The following is a 25,588-nucleotide window of genomic DNA, read 5'->3' on the forward strand; positions in this document are numbered from 1 at the left end:
CCGGGAGTTGACTCTTCTATCAAGTCAAAATCTCTCATTTCTTATAAATATATACTTCTATATGTTACATGAAAGTATGAATTACCATGGGCCATGGCAATAGTTCTTGATTTTTTTGTTTTATTAGTGCATCGTTTTTAGAGAGATAAATCTTCTTTGTATGTTTTTTAAAATTTACTTGTATTTTTATTCGAACCATTTTTATGCATTTCGTTTAAACATTTTTTATGAAATTGAACATGTGATCAGTTCATACATCTCTGAATCTCGTTTGCTCGTATTGGGCCCATCTCAGGTCATATAAGAAACAGCCTCTTCCGAGCTCTCTAAGGGTTGATGCCCATGAATTGACAAGCCTGGTATTATTGGAGGGTGGGGTTGGGCTCGAAAACACATGAACCAGGAGGTCCTTTTTCAAGCAAGTCAGTGTGAAAAAAGTATTAAAGTAATCAAGCTAGCCTTGGTATTATTGGTAATTACTAATTACTGGTAGGAGTTCCTTCCTGGAGATATCATATTTGATATTTCCTTCCCAATATTCCATTCGACAAGGAAAAAGTGGACCCTGCATGCAGCTTTAGAAAGTGGCAGACTCTTAGAGTATACTGGGTTGGCTTTAACTCTGATTCTCAAGCAATAAGCACCCACCAATTAATGTCAACTGACTCAATGTGAAAAGAAGAATTTTTTGTTTGGCCATGAATGTGAAAAGAAGAATTAATGTGTCAAAAAAGCCGACTCCTACACGATGAAAGCACTACGTGTAGTGGTGTGGGTTCCTTACTCCCTTTTGGCCCATCCACGTACCAACTGTTTGCAATTATTAAATATATTCCCCCTATCCAATGTACCCTTCCCTTTCATTTTGATGATAAATATTTGTATTAATCGTTTCGTTTGTATTGCTGTTGGTGTTTTGCAGAGGCATATGATGGGGTGCTGTTGGAATGGGTGGGGCTCATGCTCATTGCTGATCATTTGCTCTTTCCAGCATGGGTAGTCTCAATGAGACAAGTCATGAGTTCACACATAAATTACAATGATATAAATTGGTAGACAACTATTACCATACTATTATACTAAACAATTGCTGATCACCTAAAAAACTTACATTATTAGAAAAGTTAAGAATGTATTAAGCTTTTACATATGAATGTATAGATAAACATGAAGTGAACAAGAGATTTGATCAACATCACCATCATCCTTATGTTAAATCGCTGACAATTGATTGTCCTGGATTTAAAACAAATACAAAAGTTGTAAGTTAAGAGGCTACTAATAGCGTCATCAGTTTATTCATACTCATACATTAGACAATATAGACCCACCACCCTAATCGCTTATCTCATGCATGGGATGCGCTGAAAACATGATATATCCCCATCATCCTCATATAAAATGTTACACGTACAGCCTAGCGTATATGGCATGCAACATATATAGTGCATATAGCTAGCTTCTAGGGATTTTCCATTTATGTCTACCGATCCAAAACTTGTTGGTCAACCCAATATAAATGTTGTTCTGAATTACAATAATTCTTGAAAAAAATTTAAAAAAAAAAGTTTGCGTTGTACAGCAATTAACTTAAGCCACATGCATTCACATGAATACTAGACTCGATCATTTGAGTTGCGTTCTGCAGTACTCAATGTGCTTACTTATAATCACGATTTAAACCGTAAACGTAATTCATATGTTTTTAGATTCATTACCAAACCTCCTCGGTAAAAATATAGACCATCCATTGATTAAGGCATTCAGCTAGGGGGATTGGATCGTTCTATGTGAAATTAATTTTGATTGCAATCCATTGTTACAATTATTTTATCTACTTGGTCCTGATTTGTTGCCATTTCAGATGGGTCCAATCAGGAACTAACATGATCTCAATGTGGAGCCCACATTTGTCTTCCTTATACATATACGCAAACATAAAAAACAAAGAAAGAAAAATGGTTGATCCTAATCTTTATGTAGACCCTGCAGAGACAGTCTAGAAATTCCAACTGCAATATCTATTAGCTAGTCCCTGCCAGCTCCAGAATTTGTAGAGGTAGTTTGGTGACTCTGGTCTATCTCAAATTCTCTCCAGTATTTCCATTTCCATATATATGATCATGATCAGTTGGTTGATGATAAGAAAAGAGGACCGAGGGGGACCCACACCCACATTCCCTATTTGTCATCACTGAAAAGAACGTGAAAACCCCACCACTATAAGCCAATAATTAATTAAACAGATCCTAGCTAGTAGCCTAGTAGTAGTCAGTTAATTAGCTAGCTAAGCTTTGAAAGAAAGAAATCGATAATTGGTTTTCAATTCCCACTGCTCTCTCTCTCTCTCTCTCTCTCTCTCTCTCTCTCTCTCTCTCTCTATCTCCAACTGTATATATAAAGACCCAGAGACTCAAGGCAAGTTTCAATCGACAAATTAGGCCATTAAGGAACACAGTTAGCACAACATATATATATGGCTCTCCCTGCTGGCCATTCTGGGTTGGCTGCAACCTACAGCTTCTGCATCATAGTCTTGATGGTCGCACCTCATCCAGCATATGCCTCCAGCCGTGGTTCCATATTTGGGCATCACAAAAATAGTGTTGTGGGCCTTGTGGCTGATCCCTCAACGGTTGGTGTATGTGCGTCCTCGGTGGCTGTATATGGCTACAAATGCCAGGAGCTTCAAGTAAGTAGATCGAGCTGAACCCCAATAATATTATTGCAGATAGTCTAAAATAAATTCAGTTTTGAATTATATACAACATGTGCATGTGTTGTTGTTCAGGTGACAACAGAAGATGGTTATATTCTGAGCGTGCAAAGAATCCCAGAAGGTCGTAGTAATGGTGGTGGTGGGAATAACATGAGGCCTCCAGTCTTAATTCAACATGGTGTCCTTGTGGTATGTCTTTCTTTATCATATATCATTTTCATTAAACTAGCTAGCTGAAAAATTACATGTTTTGGGTGTGAACCTGGCCTACTGGCCTCTGCATCTACTCATCACCAAGTTTGACAATACAAAAGCTTTTTCTTCCGCGTCAGTGGCCATATGTTATAATTAAAGTTGGTAACTTTTTCTGTAACACATCAATATTATGGTGCCAAAGTTGCTTTCAAATTTCAATCATTCGGGTCAAAAGGGTTAATGAACATGGACAAAGGCAAAGTGATTAACATGTGCCATGTATTGGCATTATATATATATATATATATATATATATATATACAAATGGTCTGTGCTAAAGCCTTAAAAGTGCACTTTGATTCGCATCATTCTTCCGTTTAAAGCAGTACTTTAAGCACTCTCGCCAAATCTGCTGATAAAAGCCAGTAACAAATTAACTAGGCATTTTACAAAAGTGGATGCTACATTTGCGCTCCTGGAAAAATGACTCCAGAGACCAGACAGCATCATGTTTGCTATAAAACTATAAACGTCTCTTTCCATGTTCAGTCTTAATTTACTAGCAATTTAGATTAATTAAGTATGCTGTTAATTAATATATATTGTATCAGTCGTACATAGGTTGACCATAAGCTAGTCCCAAGTAGCCGTTCCATCCCAAAAGTGAATATAGATATATATAGTATTACGCAAGCATGTATACTGAAATAAATTAAAAACCGTCCAAAACATGCACAATACTTCAATCAAAAGCATATAATAGGATGTCATCACCAACTGATCACCTTTGACCTTTTTTTTCTTATTTTTTCACCTAATTAAGTAAATAAGTTTTAGTGTCAACGAGCAAGAATGAAACAGAGTAAACTTTCCCTATGAGTAGACTGCAGAGTACAGGCTATCAAAATTGGACATACGAATTAATGTACGTATTCAGATTGTTGATGAACGAAACAAAAATTACATTTAAATTATCAAGACTGGCCTGTCCGAAAATACATGCACCGCTTCAGGCATAATTCCATGGGTGCAGAATTCAAGATCTCCTTCTCTGTTGTCTCTATTTTGGGTATCAAAAATAGAGACAAAACTGACTGAGGGGTTTCTATATTGTGTGTGCGGGTGCAGGATGGAGTCACCTGGTTCTTAAATTCTCCGGATAAAAATCTACCGATGATTCTGGCTGATAATGGGTTCGATGTGTGGATTGCTAACACCAGAGGGACCAGGTTTAGCCGACGACATACCTCCATGGACCCCAGCAATCCAGTTAATTCTTATACTATACTATATTCTCACTTCAGCTTTATATTAAGCTCTTCTTCTAATTAATTAAGTACATGTTGATTTGTGTGTTTACAACAGTACGTATACTATAGTATGTTTAATGCATGATTTGGAACATTATATCATTTCAGAAATTTTGGAATTGGTCTTGGGATGAACTGGTGACCTTCGACCTACCAGCTGTTTTTGATTTCGTGTATGGCCAAACAAGGCAGAAGATCAATTATGTGGGCCATTCCCTGGTGAGAATCATTTTTTCTATTTTTCTTTTTTTGTCATCATTTATATAAATGTACACATCTCATGCATGACATCTTGCTTATCTTCAAATCAAATACATGCAACTTTTGAGTTTTGATTGCCAAAACTGGTACGCAAAAATATATAAAGATGATTAAAATATTATTGTTTGGCGTTGGCAGGGTACTTTGATAGCATTGGCATCGTTCTCAGAAGGGAAACTGGTGGACCAGCTGAAATCAGCAGCCATGTTGAGCCCCGTTGCTTATTTGAGCCACATGAACACTGCACTTGGCGTCGTTGCTGCCAGATCCTTTGTTGGTGAGGTACTACTTCACCTCTCAATGCTCCCCAAACCTACTTAATTTTGGAAAAATTAATGTTTGTAATCATAACACGTGACATGGTGACATAGTATTATTAACCCCCACGAAATTATATATAATTTGTAAACAATCACTAAGAATAAGACTTATTAGTAAACCTTTGATTTTGGTGACAGATGACTACACTGTTCGGTCTTGCAGAGTTCAACCCAACAGGGTAAGAACCAACCAGGAAATAATTAATTTAACCTAATTTGTTTTAGCCCTGCAAATTCTTAATTAGTCTAATTTGAGTTTTCTGATAATTAATTATTAATCCACAGGGAGCCTGTGGCTCAATTTCTCAACGCTCTGTGTGCCTATCCTGGGGTTGACTGCTATGACTTATTACAAGCACTTACTGGTATAACTAGTACTCTCTTCTCGACCAATATCTTTAATTGTTATTTACTTGCAGCAGACTTAAACAAAGATCATATTAACAATATACTAAGTTCTAACTAACTATTTCCATAAATTAAAGGCAAAAACTGCTGTCTCAATTCTTCCACTATTGATCTCTTCTTGAAAAATGAGCCTCAGTCAACATCAACCAAGAACATGGTGCACTTAGCTCAAAGTAAGTAGTAGTCCCTTTATCAAACTTAATTAACCCCATTAATCCGTTTTTACTAATGGTGCTAATTACTTAAAAAAGTGCTTAATTATCAATTGGCATTGCAGCTGTACGAAATGGGGTTTTGGCAAAATACAACTACGGCAGACCTGACTACAATTTGATGCATTATGGGGGATTTCACCCTCCAATTTATAACCTGTCCAATATTCCCCAAAACCTTCCTCTGTTCATTAGCTATGGCGGCCAAGACGCGCTCTCTGATCTTCGGGACGTGGCACTTTTACTTGATAGCCTTAAACTTCATGATGTGGGGAAGCTGACTGTTCAGTACATAAAAGATTATGCACATGCTGATTTCATCATGGGGATCAATGCCAAGGACATTGTGTATAATAAAGTGACTGCATTCTTCAAGCAGCAACACTAAGTCACTAGTAGTGATTAAGCCCAGGTTGATTAATTAATGTACTAGCTAGAGCTCATTATGGGCCATATATGAGCAAGTTTTTCAGTTGTAAAATTGATCAGCTAAAATTTTCAATGAATATCATATTCCAAAAACTAACCATGTACCATGATGACTGCAGTCACAAGCTAGTGATCAATATACTTGAATCGTTTAATTTTGTCGAGGTTTGTCTTAGTCTGTCTGATGGTCTGACATTTGCATATAATAAAATTTGAGTTTCCAGACTAGCCTTCATCAAGTGAATATGATCACAAAGATATGTAGCTTTGTTTCAACGCCAAGCTTCAACGACCTTTAGCCTTTAGGTACCAACTGGTTTTGCTTTGCGGACAAACCAAACTCCCTGACCATGAATTGCACTTCACAAACCCAGCCCCTATTTCTCTGCATAATTACACAAATGCCAGAGTTAGGTTGCCCTGCCACCTCTTGCTTCTTGGAGCATTGTGATAATTGAAGGGTCATTAATGTTCATTTTATGAAACTATCCCAAGTCGTCAACATTACAAATATTGCTTTCATCATTTAAGAAATATCGATAGAGATGTGTAGGCTGTTAAGAGGTCCCCTGTATATATATAGTTGTATAGGCTTGGGAAATTAGCTCAGACCTGAATAGAGTACTTACAAGTAAAGACTAAAGAGAGCTAGACTGCTAGAGTATACAGAATGGGGCTTAAGAACACAATCTTCTTGGTGTTGGCTTTTGCAGCTTTCATCACAAAGAAAGCCTCGGCAGAACAACATGTAGTTGGAGGAAGCCAAGGTTGGGTAGAGTCCACAGACTTGAACTCATGGGCATCTTCCCAAAAATTCAAGGTCGGCGATCAACTTGGTATGTTCCTCATTCTTTTAAATCGAGCTTATTAAACAAACGCTCATATTCTTATTACATTATTAATGTTATGACTTATGATTCTTGACAGTTTTCAAATACACTTCGGGGCTGCACAGCTTGGTGGAGCTACCCAATGAGAGCGCCTATAAGAACTGTGACCTTGGCAGTGCATTAGACTCCAAAAAAGCTGGAAACGACGTCGTGAAACTGAACAAGGCGGGTACACGTTATTTTGCTTGTGGCACCTTAGGCCACTGCGACCAAGGCATGAAGGTCAAGATCACAACTCTCGCTGGGTCTGGAAGCAGTGCACCTTCTTCTCCTGCATCATCAACTTCGGAGTCTTCTCCTACTTCAACTTCTGCAGCTTCTGCTGCTTCCCATTCTATCACGTCATTCACTTTGCTGGCTGCATTATCTGCAATTCTTCTGCTTTCTCTGTTTTAAACATGTTGGAGTTTTGGGTCTGCCATGGACGTACCATTTTATTTGGGTTTTGGAGATTAATTATAGCCAGTGCTGAATTTGTTCAGAAATTTATACTTTTGTTTTTATTTCGTTGTGATTGAAATTTGAAAGAAGAGCAGAATAAAAGAGGCAGGGGTTGCTATCACCTTGGCCTGATTTTGGTACTTTGACTAGCACTATTGATCAACAATCATATGAATATTGTCGTATTCATGGTACTAGTACTTGTAATTTATTAATTGCAGAGCAAAAGTATGATTCTAGCATGTTTTAATATTGGATATACTATTTTATAATCTAAATTTTGGATATACTAATTCTCAATGACAAATAAAATTAGAATTTTCTGAAAAAAAATAATATTAAATTTAGGACTCCAACTCATGGAAACTCATACCGGTTTCTCATCCCACTTGGGCCACCTCTAGTGATAATAGAAGAAAAAAAAAAGGGAGAATAGGACATCAGTATCACCATTCACCAACCATTTTAAAGAATGATATGGATTGCAAAGTATACCATTTTTTCTTTATCAATTTTGGAATTGAAAAATAAAATTTTCAAATACGAATAAAATGTCTTTTCTTTTAAGCAGTTAAACTACTACATAAGCATTTTGGCAAAAAAAAAAAAAAAAACTACTACATAAGCATAATGAGTACATTGTATTAGTAACACGACTGTTTTATTAAAGAATTTCTCTGAAACACATGGCAAATCAAATGTAAAATGGTACCAATTTGATTCTCAAAATTAAAATAACACTCAATCTCTCATCGATGAGAGGAGGTCATGACTCATGACTCACGAGTTCATTCTCATTAAAAGAAAAAAAAAAGAAAAAAAAAAGAAAAAAAAAAAGAAAAAGAAGGCGTGAATCTTATGCGATGAATCGTGACAAAACGGCACAGTCTTCCCTGTCCAGCACTGAACTCTTTCGATTCTTGAAACAATTGATATTGTGGTGTACCAAAATTGACTCGGACACACAAAAGCTGAGTGTGAGTGAGAGTGAGATCCATACCGGAGGAGACGATGGCCATAGACTACGTGATGGAGGCAGCGTCCGGGCCTCACTTCTCGGGGCTCCGACTCGACGGCCTCCTCTCATCTCTGCCTTCTCCATCATCTTCATCTCCAGCTCATCTCTCTTCTGCTTCCGCCGACTCCAACGCCCCCAAACAGCCCTTCGTCATCGGTATTTAACACTAAAACACATCAATTCGCATTTCATTTAATCTCTGCAACTGCATTTTTGTTCAATTTGATTCTTACTCCGGTGATTGCGTAGGTGTTTCGGGAGGTACGGCTTCGGGTAAGACCACGGTGTGCGACATGATCATTCAGCAGCTTCACGATCATCGCGTCGTCCTTGTCAATCAGGTTAGGGTTTGATGCCGCAGCTTCCCGTTGCTATTGATTAAACTATATTCTCAATCAAATGTCTGATTATTTTCATTTGGCCATTTTGTAGGATTCATTTTATCGTGGTTTGACACCCGAGGAATCTGATCGAGTGCATGAGTATAATTTTGATCATCCTGGTAATTATTTTAGTATAAGATTCAGATTTACTTTAATATTGTTGATGCCGGCTAAGGAATTAGGCTATGTGCTGTGCTATAAGAATTAGAATTCATTTTCATAATGTTGCATGTTGTAGACGCTTTTGACACCGAACAAATGTTAGAGTGCATTCAAAAGATGAAATGCGGGCACTCTGTCCAAGTTCCAATTTATGATTTTAAGATACATCGCCGCAGTTCTGATACTTTCCGGCAGGTACTCAAATCATTTAGTTTTCTTTTCCTTCTCTTTCTTAGGAATATCGAGCTTGTTTCACATGTAAAATTAGTGTACTGATAACGTATGCTACTATCTACTTATTATTATTATTATTTTTTGAACTCTTCTCAGGTTCCTTATTTGACTTGTGAATGACATTTCTCTTCCTTTTTTTAAGCATTTAGTTTACTTCTTTGTCAGGTGAATGCTTCTGATGTAATAATCTTGGAGGGAATTCTTGTTTTCCATGACCAGCGTGTCCGCAATCTGATGAGCATGAAGATTTTTGTCGATACAGGTTTGATTTCCTTCATCGGGTCTTGTTATTGTCCACTATGGTCATCACATCTCTTAGATTCCATGGTGATTATTTTTTTATGAATATTTGCTCTCACATTTTGTCCATATGCTTATAGATGCTGATGTGAGACTTGCTCGTAGAATAAGACGAGACACAGTTGAGAGAGGCAGGGATATAAACTCTGTTCTTGAACAGGTAAGGCCCCAAGTTTGAACAGTCTCTTTGTGCATAACCACTTGGCTCATCACTCATTTCACTAGAGTGGGAATAACCATAATTTTCTGTAGAGTTTGTAAGAGTAGAGAGTGACTCATTTATGGTTTAAATATTTGAAACTCTTGCTGGAATTATAAAATCTGAATTCCTAAAATCACATTGGGAGCATTATGTTTATCGGTGCAGTATGCCAAGTTTGTCAAGCCTGCTTTTGATGATTTTGTTCACCCATCAAAGAAGTATGCTGATGTGATCATTCCCCGGGGAGGTGATAATCACGTTGCCATTGATTTGATTGTGCAACATATTCATACAAAGCTTGGTCAGCATGATCTCTGCAAAATATATCCTAACATGCATGTTATTCAGTCAACATTTCAGGTAAGCCTTTTGTTTTATACTTTTATTTGTGATTTAGTATTATAGACATATTCTTCACCTTTTGTCTTTTGGGGGAGTCAGAAATTTGGTAGTCTTTTGGCTTTGATTTTTGATACTAAGTACAAATTATTTATTGCATTCTGAATTATTTGCCCATTTTTTGTTGAGCTTTACCCCTTAAATTCCCGCTACTTAATGTCGGTAACTAGAATAACTGTACAATTCTGAGTGTCAAAAAGAGTTAACTTGTAGATTATACAAAGCAGCATCAGATGAGTTTTAATTGGATAATAATTGGGCATCTGATTGGTGAAGAGCTGAAGATTGTTGTGTCAACATGGTTTCTGTTTCTGGGCTATGACCTATGGCATATCAGTGAGAAAAAAACACTATAAACCCTGTTTCTGTGCACCCTCTGTGTTCACTTCCAGAAGGTTCTTAATACCAAAAGTTTGAAGTTATTCTTTGGATTATGCACTATTTCTTTATTCATCATTTAACATGCTAAATTAACCAATCGAATATTTTAATTTCCAGCTTTGAAAAGCGTTATCAATCAGATTTCGTGGTTGGCTGGTCTAACTTTATCTGAATATAGGTCATTTGCATTATGATGGACTTGTAACCTAAAAGTTCTTCCCAACAGTCTGCATGATGACTGTTTGTTCACTTTCAGCTCTTTATAGTCCTTATCTAGTTGTTCTCATGTTACAGATTAGAGGTATGCATACACTGATTCGAGACCGAGAAATATCAAAGCATGATTTTGTATTTTATTCGGATCGGCTAATTCGTCTGGTATTTTCTATTTCATGTCTTAGTCAAGTTTCATTAATCTACCAGATTTCAGCTTCTATGTTATTATACTTTGATGTGGAATCTAGGTTGTGGAGCATGGCCTTGGCCATTTACCATTCACTGAGAAACAAGTAGTAACTCCAACAGGTGTGCTGATTATGTGTCCAAAGCCCTCTTCTTTCCTTCCCCATGCTCACAATTCATAACTTGATTGTTGTTTGCTTGTTTTGGGCGGGGGAGGATTTTGGATTTTTCTTTGAAGTTTTTCTTTTATTCTGTTTCAGGATCGGTATATACTGGGGTTGATTTCTGTAAGAAATTGTGTGGGGTTTCAATTGTTCGAAGGTGAGCTTTAAATCAGGTATTGATTTTTTTTAAAGTTCTATTTATCTGGCAATAACACCTCTTTAGTTGAAAGTTTGGGTTGTCGTGTCATTTCCCTCTTATGCTGTAAAACTATGATGAATCTCAGATTCTATTTCAGCTTGCTGTTCTGGGTGCTACCCAAGCTAATAAAGGAGTTTTTATGCTTTAATCTGTCGGTGCCTTGTTTATCTATGCCAACAACCTTTCCTTGTTTGTTTTGCCAGTGGTGAGAGCATGGAAAATGCACTGCGTGCATGTTGCAAAGGAATAAAAATTGGAAAGATTCTGATTCACCGTGATGGAGACAATGGGAAACAGGTAACCTTACAAATGTTTTTGGGGTAGGAAAAAATTTACAAAGAACTAACCCTTCCCGCCTCATATTTAACAACACTTGTGTATAACTGAGTTACTCCTACTTAACCAGCTTATATATGAGAAGCTTCCAAAGGATATTTCAGAACGTCATGTCCTGCTTCTAGACCCTGTACTTGCTACAGGTAATCCCATTGATTTCCTATTAAGTTTGGTTGTCCTTTGTTATCTGCATATACTAAGGAAACGTAGTTGGTGATGTGAGAAAACTTTTGTACTCTAATCTTTTCTTTTTCTCATTGTGTAAGAATATAAGATATGCAGGAGTGATGGAAAGATAACATCATTTGTTCATGTCATTTTGCCATTATCCAATTTGTATTAAAAAGAATCATAGGCATGGTTTACCAAATTTCTGGCCCATCCTGCTGAGAGGGCATTCCTCAAATCCTTAAACTTTCTTGCTGATTGAAAAGTGAAAATCAACCTCATTGACTTGCAGGTAACTCTGCCAACCAGGCTATCGAACTACTCATACAGAAGGGAGTTCCTGAATCACATATTATATTCTTAAACCTTATCTCTGTGAGTTCTTCTTGATGCTGGCTGATTATGTATTTTTGTCTTTAATATCGACATATACTGATTTTACCGATATTTTTCTACATTAGGCTCCTGAGGGAATCCACTGCGTCTCCAAGCGGTTTCCATCCTTGAAGATTGTGACTTCAGAGATTGATGTTGCACTGAATGAGGAATTTCGTGTCATACCAGGAATGGGTGAATTTGGTGATCGTTACTTTGGCACCGATGATTGATCAGAGATAATTGTATATTGTTGCAGATTGTGATCCTATTATTGAATGGGCTGTGGCCTTGAAATAGATCATTATAGAGAAATACCAAGGAGATTGGTTTATGCATCTGTTGTTCCGGGTTTGTCACCCATATTTGGAATTGTGTACGGTATATTGGCGTTATGTCCAAATTATGTAGTTTGGTGTGGTTTCAAGTTTTAAGTTGTGGCTGATAGAGGAGTATAAACAGTATGATGTTAGTGACATCATATTGTCCTCATATGCAACTTGTAAAATTTAGAAATTTCAAAGAAATAGCAGGACCTAGAGGTCTACTTTGCTGATTATCTAATAATTTTTGTTTGTTTTCTTTTTTTGGTACTGTGGCCGGGCCTAAGCCCAAGCAACACAAACCAACCAGGCACCAATCTGGGCCTCAAATCCGTACAACAATCAACTTAGCCAGACATAGGATGGGTATCCATGACTAAGCAGCCCAAATCCTTCCTAAGCCCAAGGATTTGGGCTTAGGAACTCATCAGCAACTGTGCTTTGCCCCCGAGTGTTTCTTCGGCTCTAGTCTTCAATGGGGCATCTTCTCCCATTGGGGCAGTCGACCTTCTCGTTTCTTTGAACAAGAAGTGGGCCAAGTATTCTTCGGTATTGTCTGATCTGACTCTATAAATTGTAGGGCACTATGTCCCATCGACTAAAATTGCTATTTTCTTTGGAAGTCATTAAATGAATGAATAAGACGAGTCACACTGAAGTCTTGATGGATAACAGGGGTCGAAAATGTTCAGGAGCTCACAAGTAGTATACACGTAACGTCCCATTCCTCAGTACACTGAATTGGGAGTCGTTTTGTCGTAGTTAGAAGACTTGTTTTTTCTTTGGTTTTAAGGGGGGTCGCAAGTTACTGGCTCTATTAGGTGCGAACCAGACATTATGGTCTATAATTCCACATTTCCACTGCCAATTCTTTCCTTGTGTGGAATAGGATGAGAAGATTCCACATTTCCACTGCCAATTCTTTCCCTTATGTGGAATAGTAAGAGAAGACTCCACATGCTATTGAAGTTATTGTTGCACTTCCATGCATGTTCTCACTTTAGCGTGTCCTCAACGGCATATAATTTCAAGCAACTAGAAGAGGATAAAAGCACAATTAAGAAGCATGGGTCACAGTGGTGCTTCCATAGATGCAATTGCATGCTCGCACAATTAAGAAGCATGGGTCACAGTGGTGCTTCCATTCAACTTGTTTCACTTATGCTACTGTCAGGGATTTTCTACCTTGAAACAGTTAAACTTGGTTTCTGCAATGCAGATCTTAACGTGGGCTGCATGGACATTGAGAGGAAAGCCCTTCTTAAGCTCAAACAAGGCCTCACAGATCCCTCACACCGGCTCTCGTCGTGGGTGGGGGAAGATTGCTGCAAATGGAGAGGTGTAGGCTGCCACAACATAACTGGACGTGTTCTCAGGCTCAATCTTCGCAACCCATATTTAGATGGTGACGATGGAACAATGCATGCATTAGGTGGTGAGATCAACCCTTCTCTGCTTGTTTTGAAAGATTTGATTTACTTGGACTTGAGCATGAATAACTTCGGAGGTGTCCAACTTCCAAGTTTCATTGGATCACTAGAGAAATTGAAATACCTCAATGTCTCTGGTGCATCTTTTGGTGGAGTCATTCCCCCCAATCTTGGAAACCTCTCAAGATTGCTTTATCTTGATCTCAGTAATTACCTTGTTGAACCAAATGAGAATGACCTCCAATGGCTTCCCACTCTTTCTTCCTTGACTTACCTTAACTTGGGAGGAGTGGACCTTACTAAGGCTGCACCATCTTGGCTTCCCACTGTTAATATGCTCCCTTCACTTGTTGAATTGCATTTGCCCATTTGTGGACTTTCCATCCTTCCTCTCACTCTTCCTTATGTCAACTTCACATCCCTTTTGGTTCTTGATCTCTCAAACAATGGTTTCAACTCCACAATACCTCCCTGGTTGTTCAATCTGACTGAACTAGTCCACCTAAACCTAAAATCCAACAATCTCCATGGAGCACTTCCAGAAACATTTGGTAGTTTGAATTCTCTCAAGACACTTGATTTGTCAGAGAATTCAAACATTGGAGGTCAGTTGCCAAAAAACTTGGGAATGTTATGCAATTTGCAGACGCTAATACTTTCTGTCAACAAAATTACTGGTGAGATTACTGATTTCATTGACAGTTTGTCTGGATGCACAAACAGCAGCTTAGAGACGTTCGATTTGGGATATAACAGTCTGACAGGAAACCTGCCTAATTCCTTGGGATATCTTAAAAACTTAAGGTACCTCAAATTGTGGGATAACTCATTTCAGGGTTCAATCCCAGAATCCATTGGAAACTTATCATCTTTGGAGTTCTTTTTCCTTGCAAAGACTCAAATGAGTGGGATTATCCCAGAAAGTCTTGGGCAGCTCTCATCGCTGGTTGCACTAGATCTCTCTGAAAATGCATGGGAAGGTGTCATAACAGAAGCTCATTTGGTGAATCTTCGAAGCTTGAAAGAGGTATCAATTATGAAACAGAGCCCAAACATTTCTTTAGCTTTCAACATAAGTTCTGATTGGATACCTCCATTTAAATTGAGATACTTGAAAATTAGATCATGCCAACTGGGTCCAAAATTTCCTACATGGCTTAGAAATCAGAATGAGCTGGTCACAGTGGCACTCAATAATGCTATGATTTCAGACACCATACCAGATTGGTTTTGGGGGTTGGATTTGGTGTTAGATGAATTAGATGTCGCTTATAATCAACTAAGCGGCAGGGTGCCCAACTCATTAAGATTCACCGAATTTGGCACTGTTGATTTGAGTTCAAACCTCTTCGAGGGTCCTCTCCCACTCTGGTCACCAAACATTACTAGAATGTATCTTAGAGATAATCTATTCTCTGGGCCAATTCCTCACAACATTAGTGAAGAAGTGCCCTTCATCAATGATTTGGACATTTCTATGAACTCTTTGAATGAAAGCATTCCCCTGTCCATGGGAAATCTAAACCAATTACTGACCTTGGTTATGTCAAATAACCTTTTGTCTGGTGAAATTCCTCATTTTTGGAACAATATGACCTCATTGGTTATTGTAGATATGTCAAACAACAGTCTGTCTGGAACACTCCCAAGATCCATAGGTTCTCTCACTTCACTCAGATTCTTGATACTCTCTGGCAACAACTTTTCAGGTAAATTTCCTTCATTGGAAAACTGCACTGACATTAGGAGTCTTGATATTAGTGATAATAAGCTTTCTGGAAACATTCCAGCGTGGGTAGGAAAAAGCATGCTCTCTTTGTTGATTTTAAGCTTGAGGTCCAACTCATTCACTGGAAACATTCCTTCAAAATTATGTGGCCTTTCCGGCCTTCACATATTGGACCTCTCACACAATAATCTTTCCGGTCATATTCCCCACTGCATAGGTAATTTGAGTGGCTTGAAATCTGAACTCACAGATAAAGATACAGAAGGATACCTTTACCAGGGAAAATTGAAGGTAGTGTCAAAAGGAAGAGTGCTTGAATTTGGCTCCATCCTTTACCTTGTTAATAGTCTGGATTTCTCAGACAATAACTTATCAGGAGAGATGCCTGTGGAGCTAACAAGCCTTTTAAAGTTGGGTACCTTGAATTTGTCCATCAATCATTTGACAGGAATAATCCCAGAACAGATTGGAAACTTGGAATGGATAGAAACTCTTGATCTATCAAGAAACAAACTTTCAGGTCCAATTCCACAGAGCATGATTTCTTTAACATTTCTGAATCATCTGAACCTGTCATACAATAATTTCTCTGGGGAAATCCCAAGAAGCAACCAGTTTGAAACCCTCATTGATCCATCAATTTATGAAGGCAATGATGCGCTTTGTGGGTACCCATTACCAACTGATTGCCAAGGCAATGAAGAAAAGCCTCAGGTTCCAAGTGCAGATAGAGAAGACGATGACAGCAAATCTGAAAAGCTATGGTTCATGATCAGCGTGGTGATAGGTTTCTTTGTGGGGTTCTGGGGAGTTTGTGGGACTTTGGCTATCAAAAAGTCTTGGAGATATGCCTATTTTCGCTTCCTTGACAAGGTGAAGTATGCTCTCCTTGATTTTGTTTCAGTCATTGGCAAGCGTCTGCAGAAAAATACCATAGAGCACTGAAGCAACTTACTGCCAATTAAGTGTGAACTGTGAAGGCATAACTAGAAATAAAGCAATTAATATGCTAATGTTTAGTTAGTATTGTCCCTTTCTTACAATATGTAAACTTGTTCCAAAGTTCAATTTTGCTTCTTCTTTTTTTTTTTTTTTTTTCGGTCAACATGTACGTGCTTCTTCTTATCTACAAATAAAGCAATGTTCAGTTAGTATTGTCCTTTTTCTTTACAGATGTGTAAGCTTGTTGTACACTCTATCCGAAACAGACGGGAAACGCAAATAGAACCAGCGGTTTCTCTTGTTATCTAAATAACACATCATAAACCGCAAGTCTAAATGTCTAATTACCGTCTTTAACTTATTTTACCGTTGAGATATTTCTATCAGATTTTTCATCATCAACATCGTTTGTTATCCATTCCCGCCACAGTGAGAGCAGCGGGGGAACAATGCCTCTGTCACTGTGCTTCCTCTACGCACGTCCACCTCCTCCGTCTCCACTCATCACCTGCCACGTGTCACCATGCGCAGTGCGCACCCAAGCTTCTGCTCCAGCAGCAGCACCCGCACCACCTCCTTCGTCTCTGTCACTAAGCCCTAACTCAACCCCACCACCTCCGCTAACCTGCGCCCTCCAGTGCTCGCACTTCCAATTGTAGCTCTTTTCTCTAATCGAATCCCTTTCTCTTTATTCTTTTTAATAATAATTATTCGCTCTAATATTTGTTTGCTGCCTGAACTGAATGTTCAGGTGCTCCGGGTGTACCCACGAGTTCAATCTCCACCGTCCGCTCATCGTTGACGAGGCTACGGAGTTCTTCAAGACCCTCGGAGTCTCAGATTTCACATTTGACAGCTGCAAGCTGGTATTTATTATCTAAATAATTTTCTCGTTAATTTCGTAAAGCTTATGCCTTTTGTGTTTATTTATATTTTGGTACTACTTAGGGTTTTGATACGATGGTTATTTGGTCTGGTCTTTAGTGGGGATGGAGGTGTCGCGCAAAATTAGCTGTTCGTGGCTCACCAGAAAACCCTCTGATTGGGCTTTATCAGGAGGGTACTCATAACGTAGTAGATATTCCTCAATGCAAAGGTCCTGATCCTAATAACTTTATTTATTTATCATGTTTTAGTTCTTGGATTAATCTTCAATTTCTTGTTAATTTTTAACTTTTCTCTTTTGCAGCTCATCATCCAAGTATTAATGCCGCTGTGGAGCTGCTTAGACAAGGTCCGGTTGCAGTTATCAAAACTTAATATTACCTGTTGCTGTTCTTTCTTTCTTTTTCAAAGTTTATGGGTGTTGAATTATTCATTACTTCTTTGTATACTTTTCAGGTATTACTGAACTAAACATTGAGCCATATGACGAAGATCAGGGGACGGGTGATTTACGATATGTGCAGGTGACTAATGAAAGTGCACATGGTAAATATGTAGTACTTTGTAATTTTTTTGGGAATTCAATGGATGGTAGTGTGTGCAGATGGCCGTGACAACATACAATACATCCCTTCCCGCCTCCGAAAGATATAAAAATGGTTAGTAGCTGAATTCCTCATAATATTACCTCACTTTTTTGGGTGATATTTTCTGTAATATTCAAAAATTGGTCTGAATTATATGAAGCATTAATGTTTTAGTTATGTTTCTTTGCAGGGAAAGTGCAGGTAGCTTTGGTATGGAATTCAAGAAACGAAAATTCCCTGAATTCAGAGAAACTTCATGCCTTGGCCAATGTGAGCTAGCTACTTCATTACATTTTACTGTTGTAAATCTTTTCTTTAGAGAAATATATAAAAATCAATAGTATGTATACCTGTGTCTAGTTTATATGGAGAAATGGTGGGCCAAGGAGCAAAGTCAATCTGATTCACTCTGTATGGGCTAACTTCCAGACATCAACTAACAATGTGAGTCCATAAGGTTATCTTTTATCAGTTCTATTAAATGATCTTGAATTTACATATGTTTACCTGATGATGCAGATAATTTTTGGGAATAGGTGGTGGCATCTTTTAGGAGAAAGAGACTTTTGGGAACATGTTGGAGGAATTGATATTTCCTTGGCTCCATCCAGTTTTGGCCAGGCAAACACACGGGTATCTTAAACTTATAATCTAACTATTGAAATCTGATTGAAATGCATAATTTTATGTCCAATACATCAACTACTATCAAATTATGAACATAGAAATCAAAGCTACTTCAATCTCTTAAAATGCACATGTATTGGAAACTCATGCCTATATAATCTTTCATTTCTTGAAAAAGTTTCTACTTAATATCACCTGTTCTAATGCTATTTTCTTCCAGGCTTTTGATATCTTGCTCCGGAAGTTACATAAGTATGTCCCTCATGGAGCATCTGTTGCTGATTTGTATGCAGGAGCTGGTGTAATTGGCTTATCATTGGCTGCCACAAGAAAATGCAGGCAAGAATTGGGATAGTTGTAAATGTGCTGGTGTCAAAACTCAAAACTCAAAAGTCTCAACTTTATGTTTAAATTTAAGGCATTCTAATTTGGAATATAAATGTTTTCCAGGTCTGTTAGATGCATTGAGATTAACAAAGAATCGAAGCTATCTTTTGAGAAGACAGTTGCCCGCCTGCCAAACTCCGTAGATAGCAGCATCAGCTGGCATCATGCAGACACTTCTAAGGTTAATAAAAACCCTTCAAAAGTTTATGATCATATACTTCATAAGTTTTTACCTCATAGTCTCATATATGCAGAGATCTTAAAATTCTTCACATTTTAATGTTAACTATGGAAATAATTTGTTAAAGAAAATTTAAGACAATAACTTATAGTTTATTATTTAATATGTGAATTCTCAAAGTTTCATATTTATATTACAAGGTGTAACGAAATTTACAAATTTTCTTTGGTATTATTCCATTATGATTTCTGTGGAATATTTCGGAACTGATTCTATTATATTTGTCACAAATAAACTAGGAACCTCTTTCTTGGATCATGGGATCAGATGTACTTGTTGTTGATCCTCCTAGAAAGGGACTGGATGCATCTCTTGTTGATGTATTGCGGAGTATATCTTCAGTGGACGGTAAAGTTAAGTCATCATCTGAGAGGTTAGATAGACCATTTATGTACTCAAAATATTTAAGTCAAGGTCCTCATTGGTGGTCCAGTGGGAAGTTATTAATTCAATATAATTTATATGTCAGCTCAGTTCAAGCTCAAAAGGCCAGGATGAGAAGAGACCATGGATGCTACGTGCAAGAGAAGCTTCAGTTCAAATTGGAAGCAAAATAACTTCAGAGGATAGTAAATCATTGCCTCAAACCCTTATTTATATAAGTTGTGGATGGGAAAGCTTCAAAGAGGTATACAATGGTTGCTACAAAATGCCAGGGTTGATTGTTACCATTTTCTTCCTCTGTCTAATTAGGGAGTGATGTTTCAACAGGATTGTGAGTTGTTGTTGTCTACCAAGTCATGGCACTTGGAAAAAGCCCATGGCTTTAATTTTTTCCCTGGCACCCAGAGGTATTTATCAGTTTCTTCTCCCATCCTCACAAATATGTTATGTCTTATTACAGTTCAATTACATGGATATGCGTATATGCTCTGTTTTATCTATCCCCATTCATTATTAATTGAAAATAAATTCATGCTTATTTATTTTGATGATCTATTATTAAAGATTGCCATCATTTCATTCAAATATTCTTTTGTTTTTGGTTCTTAGCTAGGCAGAAATTGACTTCTCAAAAAACCCATGCTATTTAATTGACAATTGACATAACAAACTTGGATGTAGCATATATGGCTATGCTAATTCCATCCTATTTATTACATATTTTAATTTTCCGTTACTTTGTTTTCAATTTGTCCATGATTGCAGCATCGAGGTTTTAGCTGTGTTCAAGAGGGGCCAAGGAGTAAGCCCAAAGAAAAAGAAACCAGGAAAGAAGAAGAAGAAACGCTTGTGAAGAATTTTGAAGGTTAAATTTTGCAGTGACTTCCAATGATGACTGCTTAAATTTTGTTAGGAATTCTTATATAAGAAGAATGGGAGAATTCAGTAGAGAGAGAAAATAACAGATCCAATTCTTATGTGTTGTTTGCTCTTTTGGAAAATGCATTTTGTTCTCATAAACTGAAATATGTGTAAAATGAATAGTTTGCAAATGAATATGGTTGCGTCATTGTGGTATATCTACCTGACCCCTTTGGAATTTGATGAAAGAATGCATGATTTGAGTAAAAAGCTTTAAAGAATAAGAAAGCGATGTGTTGCACCAAGAAAGCTGCTATTTCCTTTGGTTGAGTAGAAGACGTTTTCAATTCCCCTTCTCTCTGCCTTTGGGTTTTGTAAGATGCGGAAAGGCATTCAAAATGTTGTAGGCTATTAAATCTTGCCTGGTTAAGATCCCAACCACTGGAGGCACCTACAAATGGAGCACAAGTTGAGGTTAGTGATTTGGCCTTTTCAAAAACTTTAGTTTATAATGAATATTTTTATTTGCTAATCAGTACCATTGCATTTCCCAATAGAAAGAATTAGTATGCTCAGGAGTAACCCCAAAGAACATTTGTAACTATCGTTAACAAGTGCATGGCGTTTTCATAAAATGAGAATGGTTGATAAAACTCACCCCTGCTGCCATATACTTGGGCACAATGAGCAAATGGCGGAGTCCCACTTGTCTGAAAAGCACCAAAGCTTTTGCCACTGACATGCTTTCCACCACTGTGTAAGGTGTTGTATTGGTGAATGGATGCAGATCTACATACATCTCCATTTCATCACTTGTCACAGCCACCTCCTCGATCTTCCCTTCCCTCTCAGCCAACTCAACCCAGGTAAATTTCTCTCTCACTTCCCACTCCTCTGTTCTTCTCTTCTCTCTTAGGAACCATTTCTTCTTCAGCACCTGGACAAGGTGATCTCGTAGAACTAGTCCATGCAATTCTGTTGCCCCAACAGGCAGTCCTACTGGGGGCACCACTCCATCATCTACAACAGGGAAACCATTGTGTGTGGTGTTTCTAAGGACCTCCACAATGCGATCCACCTTTTCGATTCCATGGAGCTTGACTACTGGTGGCTTGGCATCAGCAAGCTCACCTACTGTCAGATTCCTCATCCATGGTTGTGGATGTGCATCCAAGAAAGGCAGACCTTTTAAGTGCAGTATAATCTCATAGATGCTTGGGTTGAAACTGTCTCCAACAGTTTTAGCAATTAGGAGGACAATCATTGTTATGGGTAGTAAGAGAAGATTGTTGGTGAGCTCAAGAAATATGACACATAGTGAAACAGTCATCCTCATCGACCCTGCCATTAGGGACGCTGCACCAAGAACAGCGAAAAGCCCCTGGTCAATGTTTGTATATGATCTCATGGCAATACCAAGCATGCGACCATAAGCTGAGCCCATAAGGATGATGGGGAGGAACAGTCCAGATGGCACAGCAATTCCAAAGGTAACCAATCCTAAGATGCAATAGAGTGCGAAGAAGATTAGGAGGGAGAAAGGGTGATATTCAGTGGGAGTGTTCGTTGAGAAGATGTTCCGAACTGCATCATCATTAGTGGTAAGAAGCAGAGTAGCTAGGTCATTGTAGTAGCCATCTGGGCAGTTGAATTGTTTGAAGTTGCCAGACCGCCCAGTGGTGGGGCAGACAGACTCTGCAAGAGAGGAATCACAGGCTGTGCATTTGGCAAGGAAAGGGAGACCATATAGGCATGCAGAGGTAAAAAGTGATACAGTGAGACTCAGAACAAGCTTGTGCATTTTCCCCTTCCTGCCAAAAGAGAAAATCAAGACACAATTATTACTTCCATAAAATTAATTTTCACCAATTTTGTTGGCTCTTCCATACGGGGGGGATTGACATTAGGTTGTGTTTGTTTTCAAATATCGAATAACAGTCCTTTCAGATTACTTTGAACATGGTCACTGGGTTTATTTGGCTTTACAAGGGTACTTATGCTTAGGTTGGGTTTCTGCTTTGGTTCTATACATCCTAAACTCCGTTCATGTTTTGCAACAAAGAGATTGAAGTTTGGATAAGGTTGCTTACTGATTTATGAGATTGTATAATCTGAGGATCTTGTGGAGAAGAAAGTTGTACAGGCTTCCCAGAACTCCACCGATAATGCCAATTACAACAACAGGGATGAGATCCATCACATGGTACGTCACAGTGACATTGCTTACGTCGAACATGATAAGCCCTCCTGATCCAAAAAGCCCACATTCCCCTGAACTGCATACTTCAATAAAAGCTCTAAGCACCACCACCACAATGGCTGTGCTGAAGAAAGTTCTCCAGAGAAGGGCACTCCTCCACCATGTTGCCACCTCTTCTAGAGCAAACAGTACACCACCCACAGGGGATCGGAAAGCTGCACAGACGCCAGAGGAAGCGCCACAGGTAATAAGATCCCTGCGATCACGGTCATTATTGAAGTAGCGAAGCCAGCGCCATTTAATACGGTGATTGTCAGGCCCCCCTTGAGCTAGTAAGGAAGCAATGCAGCTTCCAATGTGCACTAGAGGTCCTTCTTTTCCAAGATCTAGGCCTGCAGAAACAGCCCCAATGCTTCCCATTACCTGCAACAATGAAATTTTTTTTCATACCACTTAGCTTTATAAGCAAAAGAAATGAAGTAAAATGTGTCATGTACATTGTTAAGTTGTTTATATTTTATCTCTTACCTTTCTTTTTCTTTTTCAATGTTGTCACTTACTGAAATTATATAAAAACAACATTTAATTTGAAAGCCAACCCACCTTGACAATCAATGTAGTAGCACCAAACATGTTGGGAGTGTCAACTCCATTTAGATAAGCTTTGATTTCAGGAATACCAGGTCCAGCCGCAGTGGGTGCAAAACACACGCAGAGAACAGCAGCAACAGTGGTCAGTAGGAAATTGGCCGTGGTGAAATAGATGAACCCCATTAGGTACCTTCACCACATGATTCCCACATTGTTTATGCTAATCATAGATGTTTGAACAGAATATAATATGATATTTTGGTTGTAGGAGCTGAGCTGAATACACCATTGTAAGTTAGTTAGAAATACAGGGAATGCCACAGACCTTTCATTCTCTATGAAACCAACCACAGCAAGAAGCTTGTAGCCAGCAATATTCTCAACTGCAAGGTTGATGAGGGTGGCTATTATACCAGTTAGAAGTCCCACAAGGAAGGCAAGAATCCATTTCAACAATATATACTGCAAGACTTGGACTTTGGATCTGCTTCTCCAATCATGCTTAAAGAGATCATTCTCGTTGATCCTGCATCAAACCAACTTAGGTTCGATTTAACATGAAAATGAAGGGAAGAAGAAAAAAGGAATTGCATTTCAATGAAATTAACTAAAGATTAGTGGTTTACTCATAGTCCAGACTCTCTATATGGGAGACTTTGGCTCCAACCAGAGCAAGTGGACTGGAAGAGAGTGTTCGGTTTCTCTTGAGGAGTGGTTGGTTCAGTGAATTGCTTTCTGGATCTTTTTCTTCTAAATCAGCTTCTCCTTCCATGTTCTGGGGAATTGAAGCTTCTGCACATTGGTTTGAATATTCCTGCATCGGGCTAATGGAAGCTGCAGACACACAGTTCAACTCAGAACGTGGTGCTCTATTTTGCTATGAAATTTAAGATTGACGAGAAGGGCAAGAACCGCTATCAACCTATCATGCAGTCTATATGTATATAAAATACATATACATCTAGACACTTCGTTTTTGTTTGTACATGAAAACGTTGGCATTGCTATATATAATATAGGATGGCATCTTGGTGCCGGTAATAAAGGCCAAAGACATCATGGATAAATTTTGAGGTCGAGTAAAAAATTTGTTTTCCTAGTAAGGTAGTAACTGGGTTCTTGATGTGTTTTCGGCGATTATTAGGCAATAAATGAATTAATTGAAGCACTCTTCAATTGCTTATCAATGATATGGGCGTCCTTTTTCATTTCAATATCTTAGTATACAATATACATGTTAGTATTTTATTTTTAAGAAATAAATAAGTCTAAGTCTACAGTGAACTTGGCTATCAAAAAGAAAGAAAAAAAATCTACAAGTAAACTTATTTATGAATCAATAAAACACTAATATATTATCTGATAAACAAGATTTGATATACAAATTTAATATTCCTAATAGTAATCTTTTCATTTTGCTTGAAAAAGTGCATGACTGGATAATATTTTTATTTGTGCAGTGATTTGCATGTGATAGCTAAGCCATCGATTTAATTTGGTCACATGATAACTACGTATTTCACATGATTTATGCATCTCTGAAGAAACTAGTCAAACACATTGGACAAGTTTTCCACAAATTATATTCACTCCACGCATTCAATTGTATCTATATTTCAGTATCTGATGTGAACCCTCTCAATCTGCAATCACCTCTTGACAGATAAGCACAAATGTGAGGGGCAAAACTACGTGTCAATATCTGATCGTCAGATCACATAATGGTGCATATCAAATGGCCCTTGGGGTGATTCAAAGGCCACTTTATCCATTGCTTCATAATAATATAGAAATTGTCTAGTTGTTTGTCTAACCCATTCGGATTTCATGGCCATTAAACTGGACCCCACAAAAATATGGTTTCTTCATGTTCCATTAAATTGGACCAACAATATTCGGAGATACGCAAGTGACATGTGCAGGCGATCGTCCAACACTCCCACTCCCACCACCAATCATTTTGCAATAATACTACACAAATGCAACTGTGTGGCTCAATCTCAGCCATTCATTTATGGAAAATCAAGTCTAATTGAAGGTTTTTTTTAATATGGGCCCTTATTTTGAGTGGCAAATCCAGATCAACAAAATTAATGAAGTGGGCCTGTTTCTTTGGGCTGTTGTTGTTCCCCGGCCTTTTTCTTAAATGAAGTATTTTCGACAAGAGGAAAAAAGTGAATGGGCTTACAACTTTGGAGTCAGATTTCCTGTGTCAATGACCATTGACCAAACTCTTGCCAAAGGCCCAAAAGCAATTTATTTGAAGCGGCCATCAAGGTTTCGTAACTCCCTTGAGTAAAGAAAAGATATATAATAAATTGTAGAGCTCCTCTCACAAACTTGTGGCTGTAGTTTAGTGGTAAGAATTCCACGTTGTGGCCGTGGAGACCTGGGCTCGAATCCCAGCAGCCACAAAATTGTAGTTTTTTGACCATTTTAAGAACTTTTTTTATTTATTTATTTTTTGAAAAGAAGTGTGGAATGTTTTATCTA

At 38.1% G+C, this 25,588-nt stretch overlaps 6 protein-coding genes and 1 non-coding gene across 8 annotated transcripts; 6 read left to right on the top strand and 1 right to left on the bottom strand.

Moving 5' to 3' along the window:
• The first annotated feature begins 2,372 nt into the window (after window positions 1–2,372).
• LOC147288906 (triacylglycerol lipase 2-like) lies at window positions 2,373–6,027 on the top strand. The gene is made up of 9 exons (XM_086241161.1): window positions 2,373–2,692; window positions 2,792–2,908; window positions 4,043–4,183; window positions 4,333–4,443; window positions 4,624–4,767; window positions 4,944–4,984; window positions 5,091–5,170; window positions 5,291–5,386; window positions 5,491–6,027. Exons 1-9 carry the CDS (start codon window positions 2,477–2,479, stop codon window positions 5,811–5,813), a joined length of 1,269 nt encoding a protein of 422 aa, XP_086097287.1. The 5' UTR covers window positions 2,373–2,476; the 3' UTR covers window positions 5,814–6,027.
• Window positions 6,028–6,476: 449 nt separating this feature from the next.
• LOC147288907 (Cupredoxin superfamily protein) lies at window positions 6,477–7,427 on the top strand. Its single transcript, XM_086241165.1, has 2 exons — window positions 6,477–6,690; window positions 6,782–7,427. The coding sequence occupies exons 1-2, from the start codon at window positions 6,525–6,527 to the stop codon at window positions 7,138–7,140; spliced, it is 525 nt and encodes a 174-aa protein (XP_086097291.1). The 5' UTR covers window positions 6,477–6,524; the 3' UTR covers window positions 7,141–7,427.
• Window positions 7,428–8,032: 605 nt separating this feature from the next.
• UKL2 (uridine kinase-like 2) lies at window positions 8,033–12,467 on the top strand. Its single transcript, XM_086241160.1, has 14 exons — window positions 8,033–8,359; window positions 8,453–8,544; window positions 8,636–8,705; window positions 8,825–8,943; window positions 9,148–9,244; window positions 9,363–9,442; window positions 9,650–9,844; window positions 10,559–10,642; window positions 10,729–10,789; window positions 10,927–10,987; window positions 11,233–11,326; window positions 11,436–11,508; window positions 11,826–11,908; window positions 11,995–12,467. The coding sequence occupies exons 1-14, from the start codon at window positions 8,197–8,199 to the stop codon at window positions 12,139–12,141; spliced, it is 1,419 nt and encodes a 472-aa protein (XP_086097286.1). The 5' UTR covers window positions 8,033–8,196; the 3' UTR covers window positions 12,142–12,467.
• Window positions 12,468–13,353: 886 nt separating this feature from the next.
• Window positions 13,354–16,372, top strand: LOC147288909 (receptor-like protein EIX2). Its single transcript, XM_086241155.1, has one exon. The coding sequence runs from the start codon at window positions 13,354–13,356 to the stop codon at window positions 16,333–16,335; it is 2,982 nt and encodes a 993-aa protein (XP_086097281.1). The 3' UTR covers window positions 16,336–16,372.
• Window positions 16,373–16,670: 298 nt separating this feature from the next.
• Window positions 16,671–20,522, top strand: LOC147288910 (S-adenosyl-L-methionine-dependent methyltransferases superfamily protein). Of its 2 annotated transcripts, XM_086241159.1 has the most exons (15): window positions 16,673–16,987; window positions 17,084–17,198; window positions 17,317–17,428; window positions 17,522–17,566; window positions 17,674–17,741; window positions 17,822–17,876; window positions 17,995–18,074; window positions 18,165–18,248; window positions 18,324–18,437; window positions 18,652–18,770; window positions 18,882–18,999; window positions 19,299–19,432; window positions 19,534–19,687; window positions 19,771–19,850; window positions 20,209–20,522. In XM_086241159.1, exons 1-15 carry the CDS (start codon window positions 16,782–16,784, stop codon window positions 20,294–20,296), a joined length of 1,572 nt encoding a protein of 523 aa, XP_086097285.1. In that variant the 5' UTR covers window positions 16,673–16,781; the 3' UTR covers window positions 20,297–20,522. The 2 variants fall into 2 exon arrangements, 1 of the variants encoding a protein (XP_086097285.1); XR_015121817.1 differs by lacking the exon at window positions 20,209–20,522 and having other exon boundaries at window positions 16,671–16,987; window positions 19,529–19,687.
• A 97-nt stretch (window positions 20,523–20,619) lies between these two features.
• Window positions 20,620–24,222, bottom strand: CLC-B (chloride channel B). The gene is made up of 6 exons (XM_086241167.1): window positions 23,722–24,222; window positions 23,421–23,621; window positions 23,108–23,285; window positions 22,395–22,927; window positions 20,963–22,115; window positions 20,620–20,755 (listed from the first exon to the last, which is right to left on the bottom strand). The coding sequence occupies exons 1-6, from the start codon at window positions 23,913–23,915 to the stop codon at window positions 20,648–20,650; spliced, it is 2,367 nt and encodes a 788-aa protein (XP_086097293.1). The 5' UTR covers window positions 23,916–24,222; the 3' UTR covers window positions 20,620–20,647.
• Window positions 24,223–25,437: 1,215 nt separating this feature from the next.
• TRNAH-GUG (transfer RNA histidin (anticodon GUG)) lies at window positions 25,438–25,509 on the top strand. The gene has a single exon. It is a non-coding gene; the product is annotated as a tRNA-His (tRNA).
• Window positions 25,510–25,588: the final 79 nt, after the last annotated feature.

The sequence above is a fragment of the Dryas octopetala genome, chromosome 4 (genome assembly GCF_963921425.1).
Source record: "Dryas octopetala chromosome 4, drDryOcto1.1, whole genome shotgun sequence".
NCBI classification, from domain to species: domain Eukaryota; kingdom Viridiplantae; phylum Streptophyta; class Magnoliopsida; order Rosales; family Rosaceae; genus Dryas; species Dryas octopetala.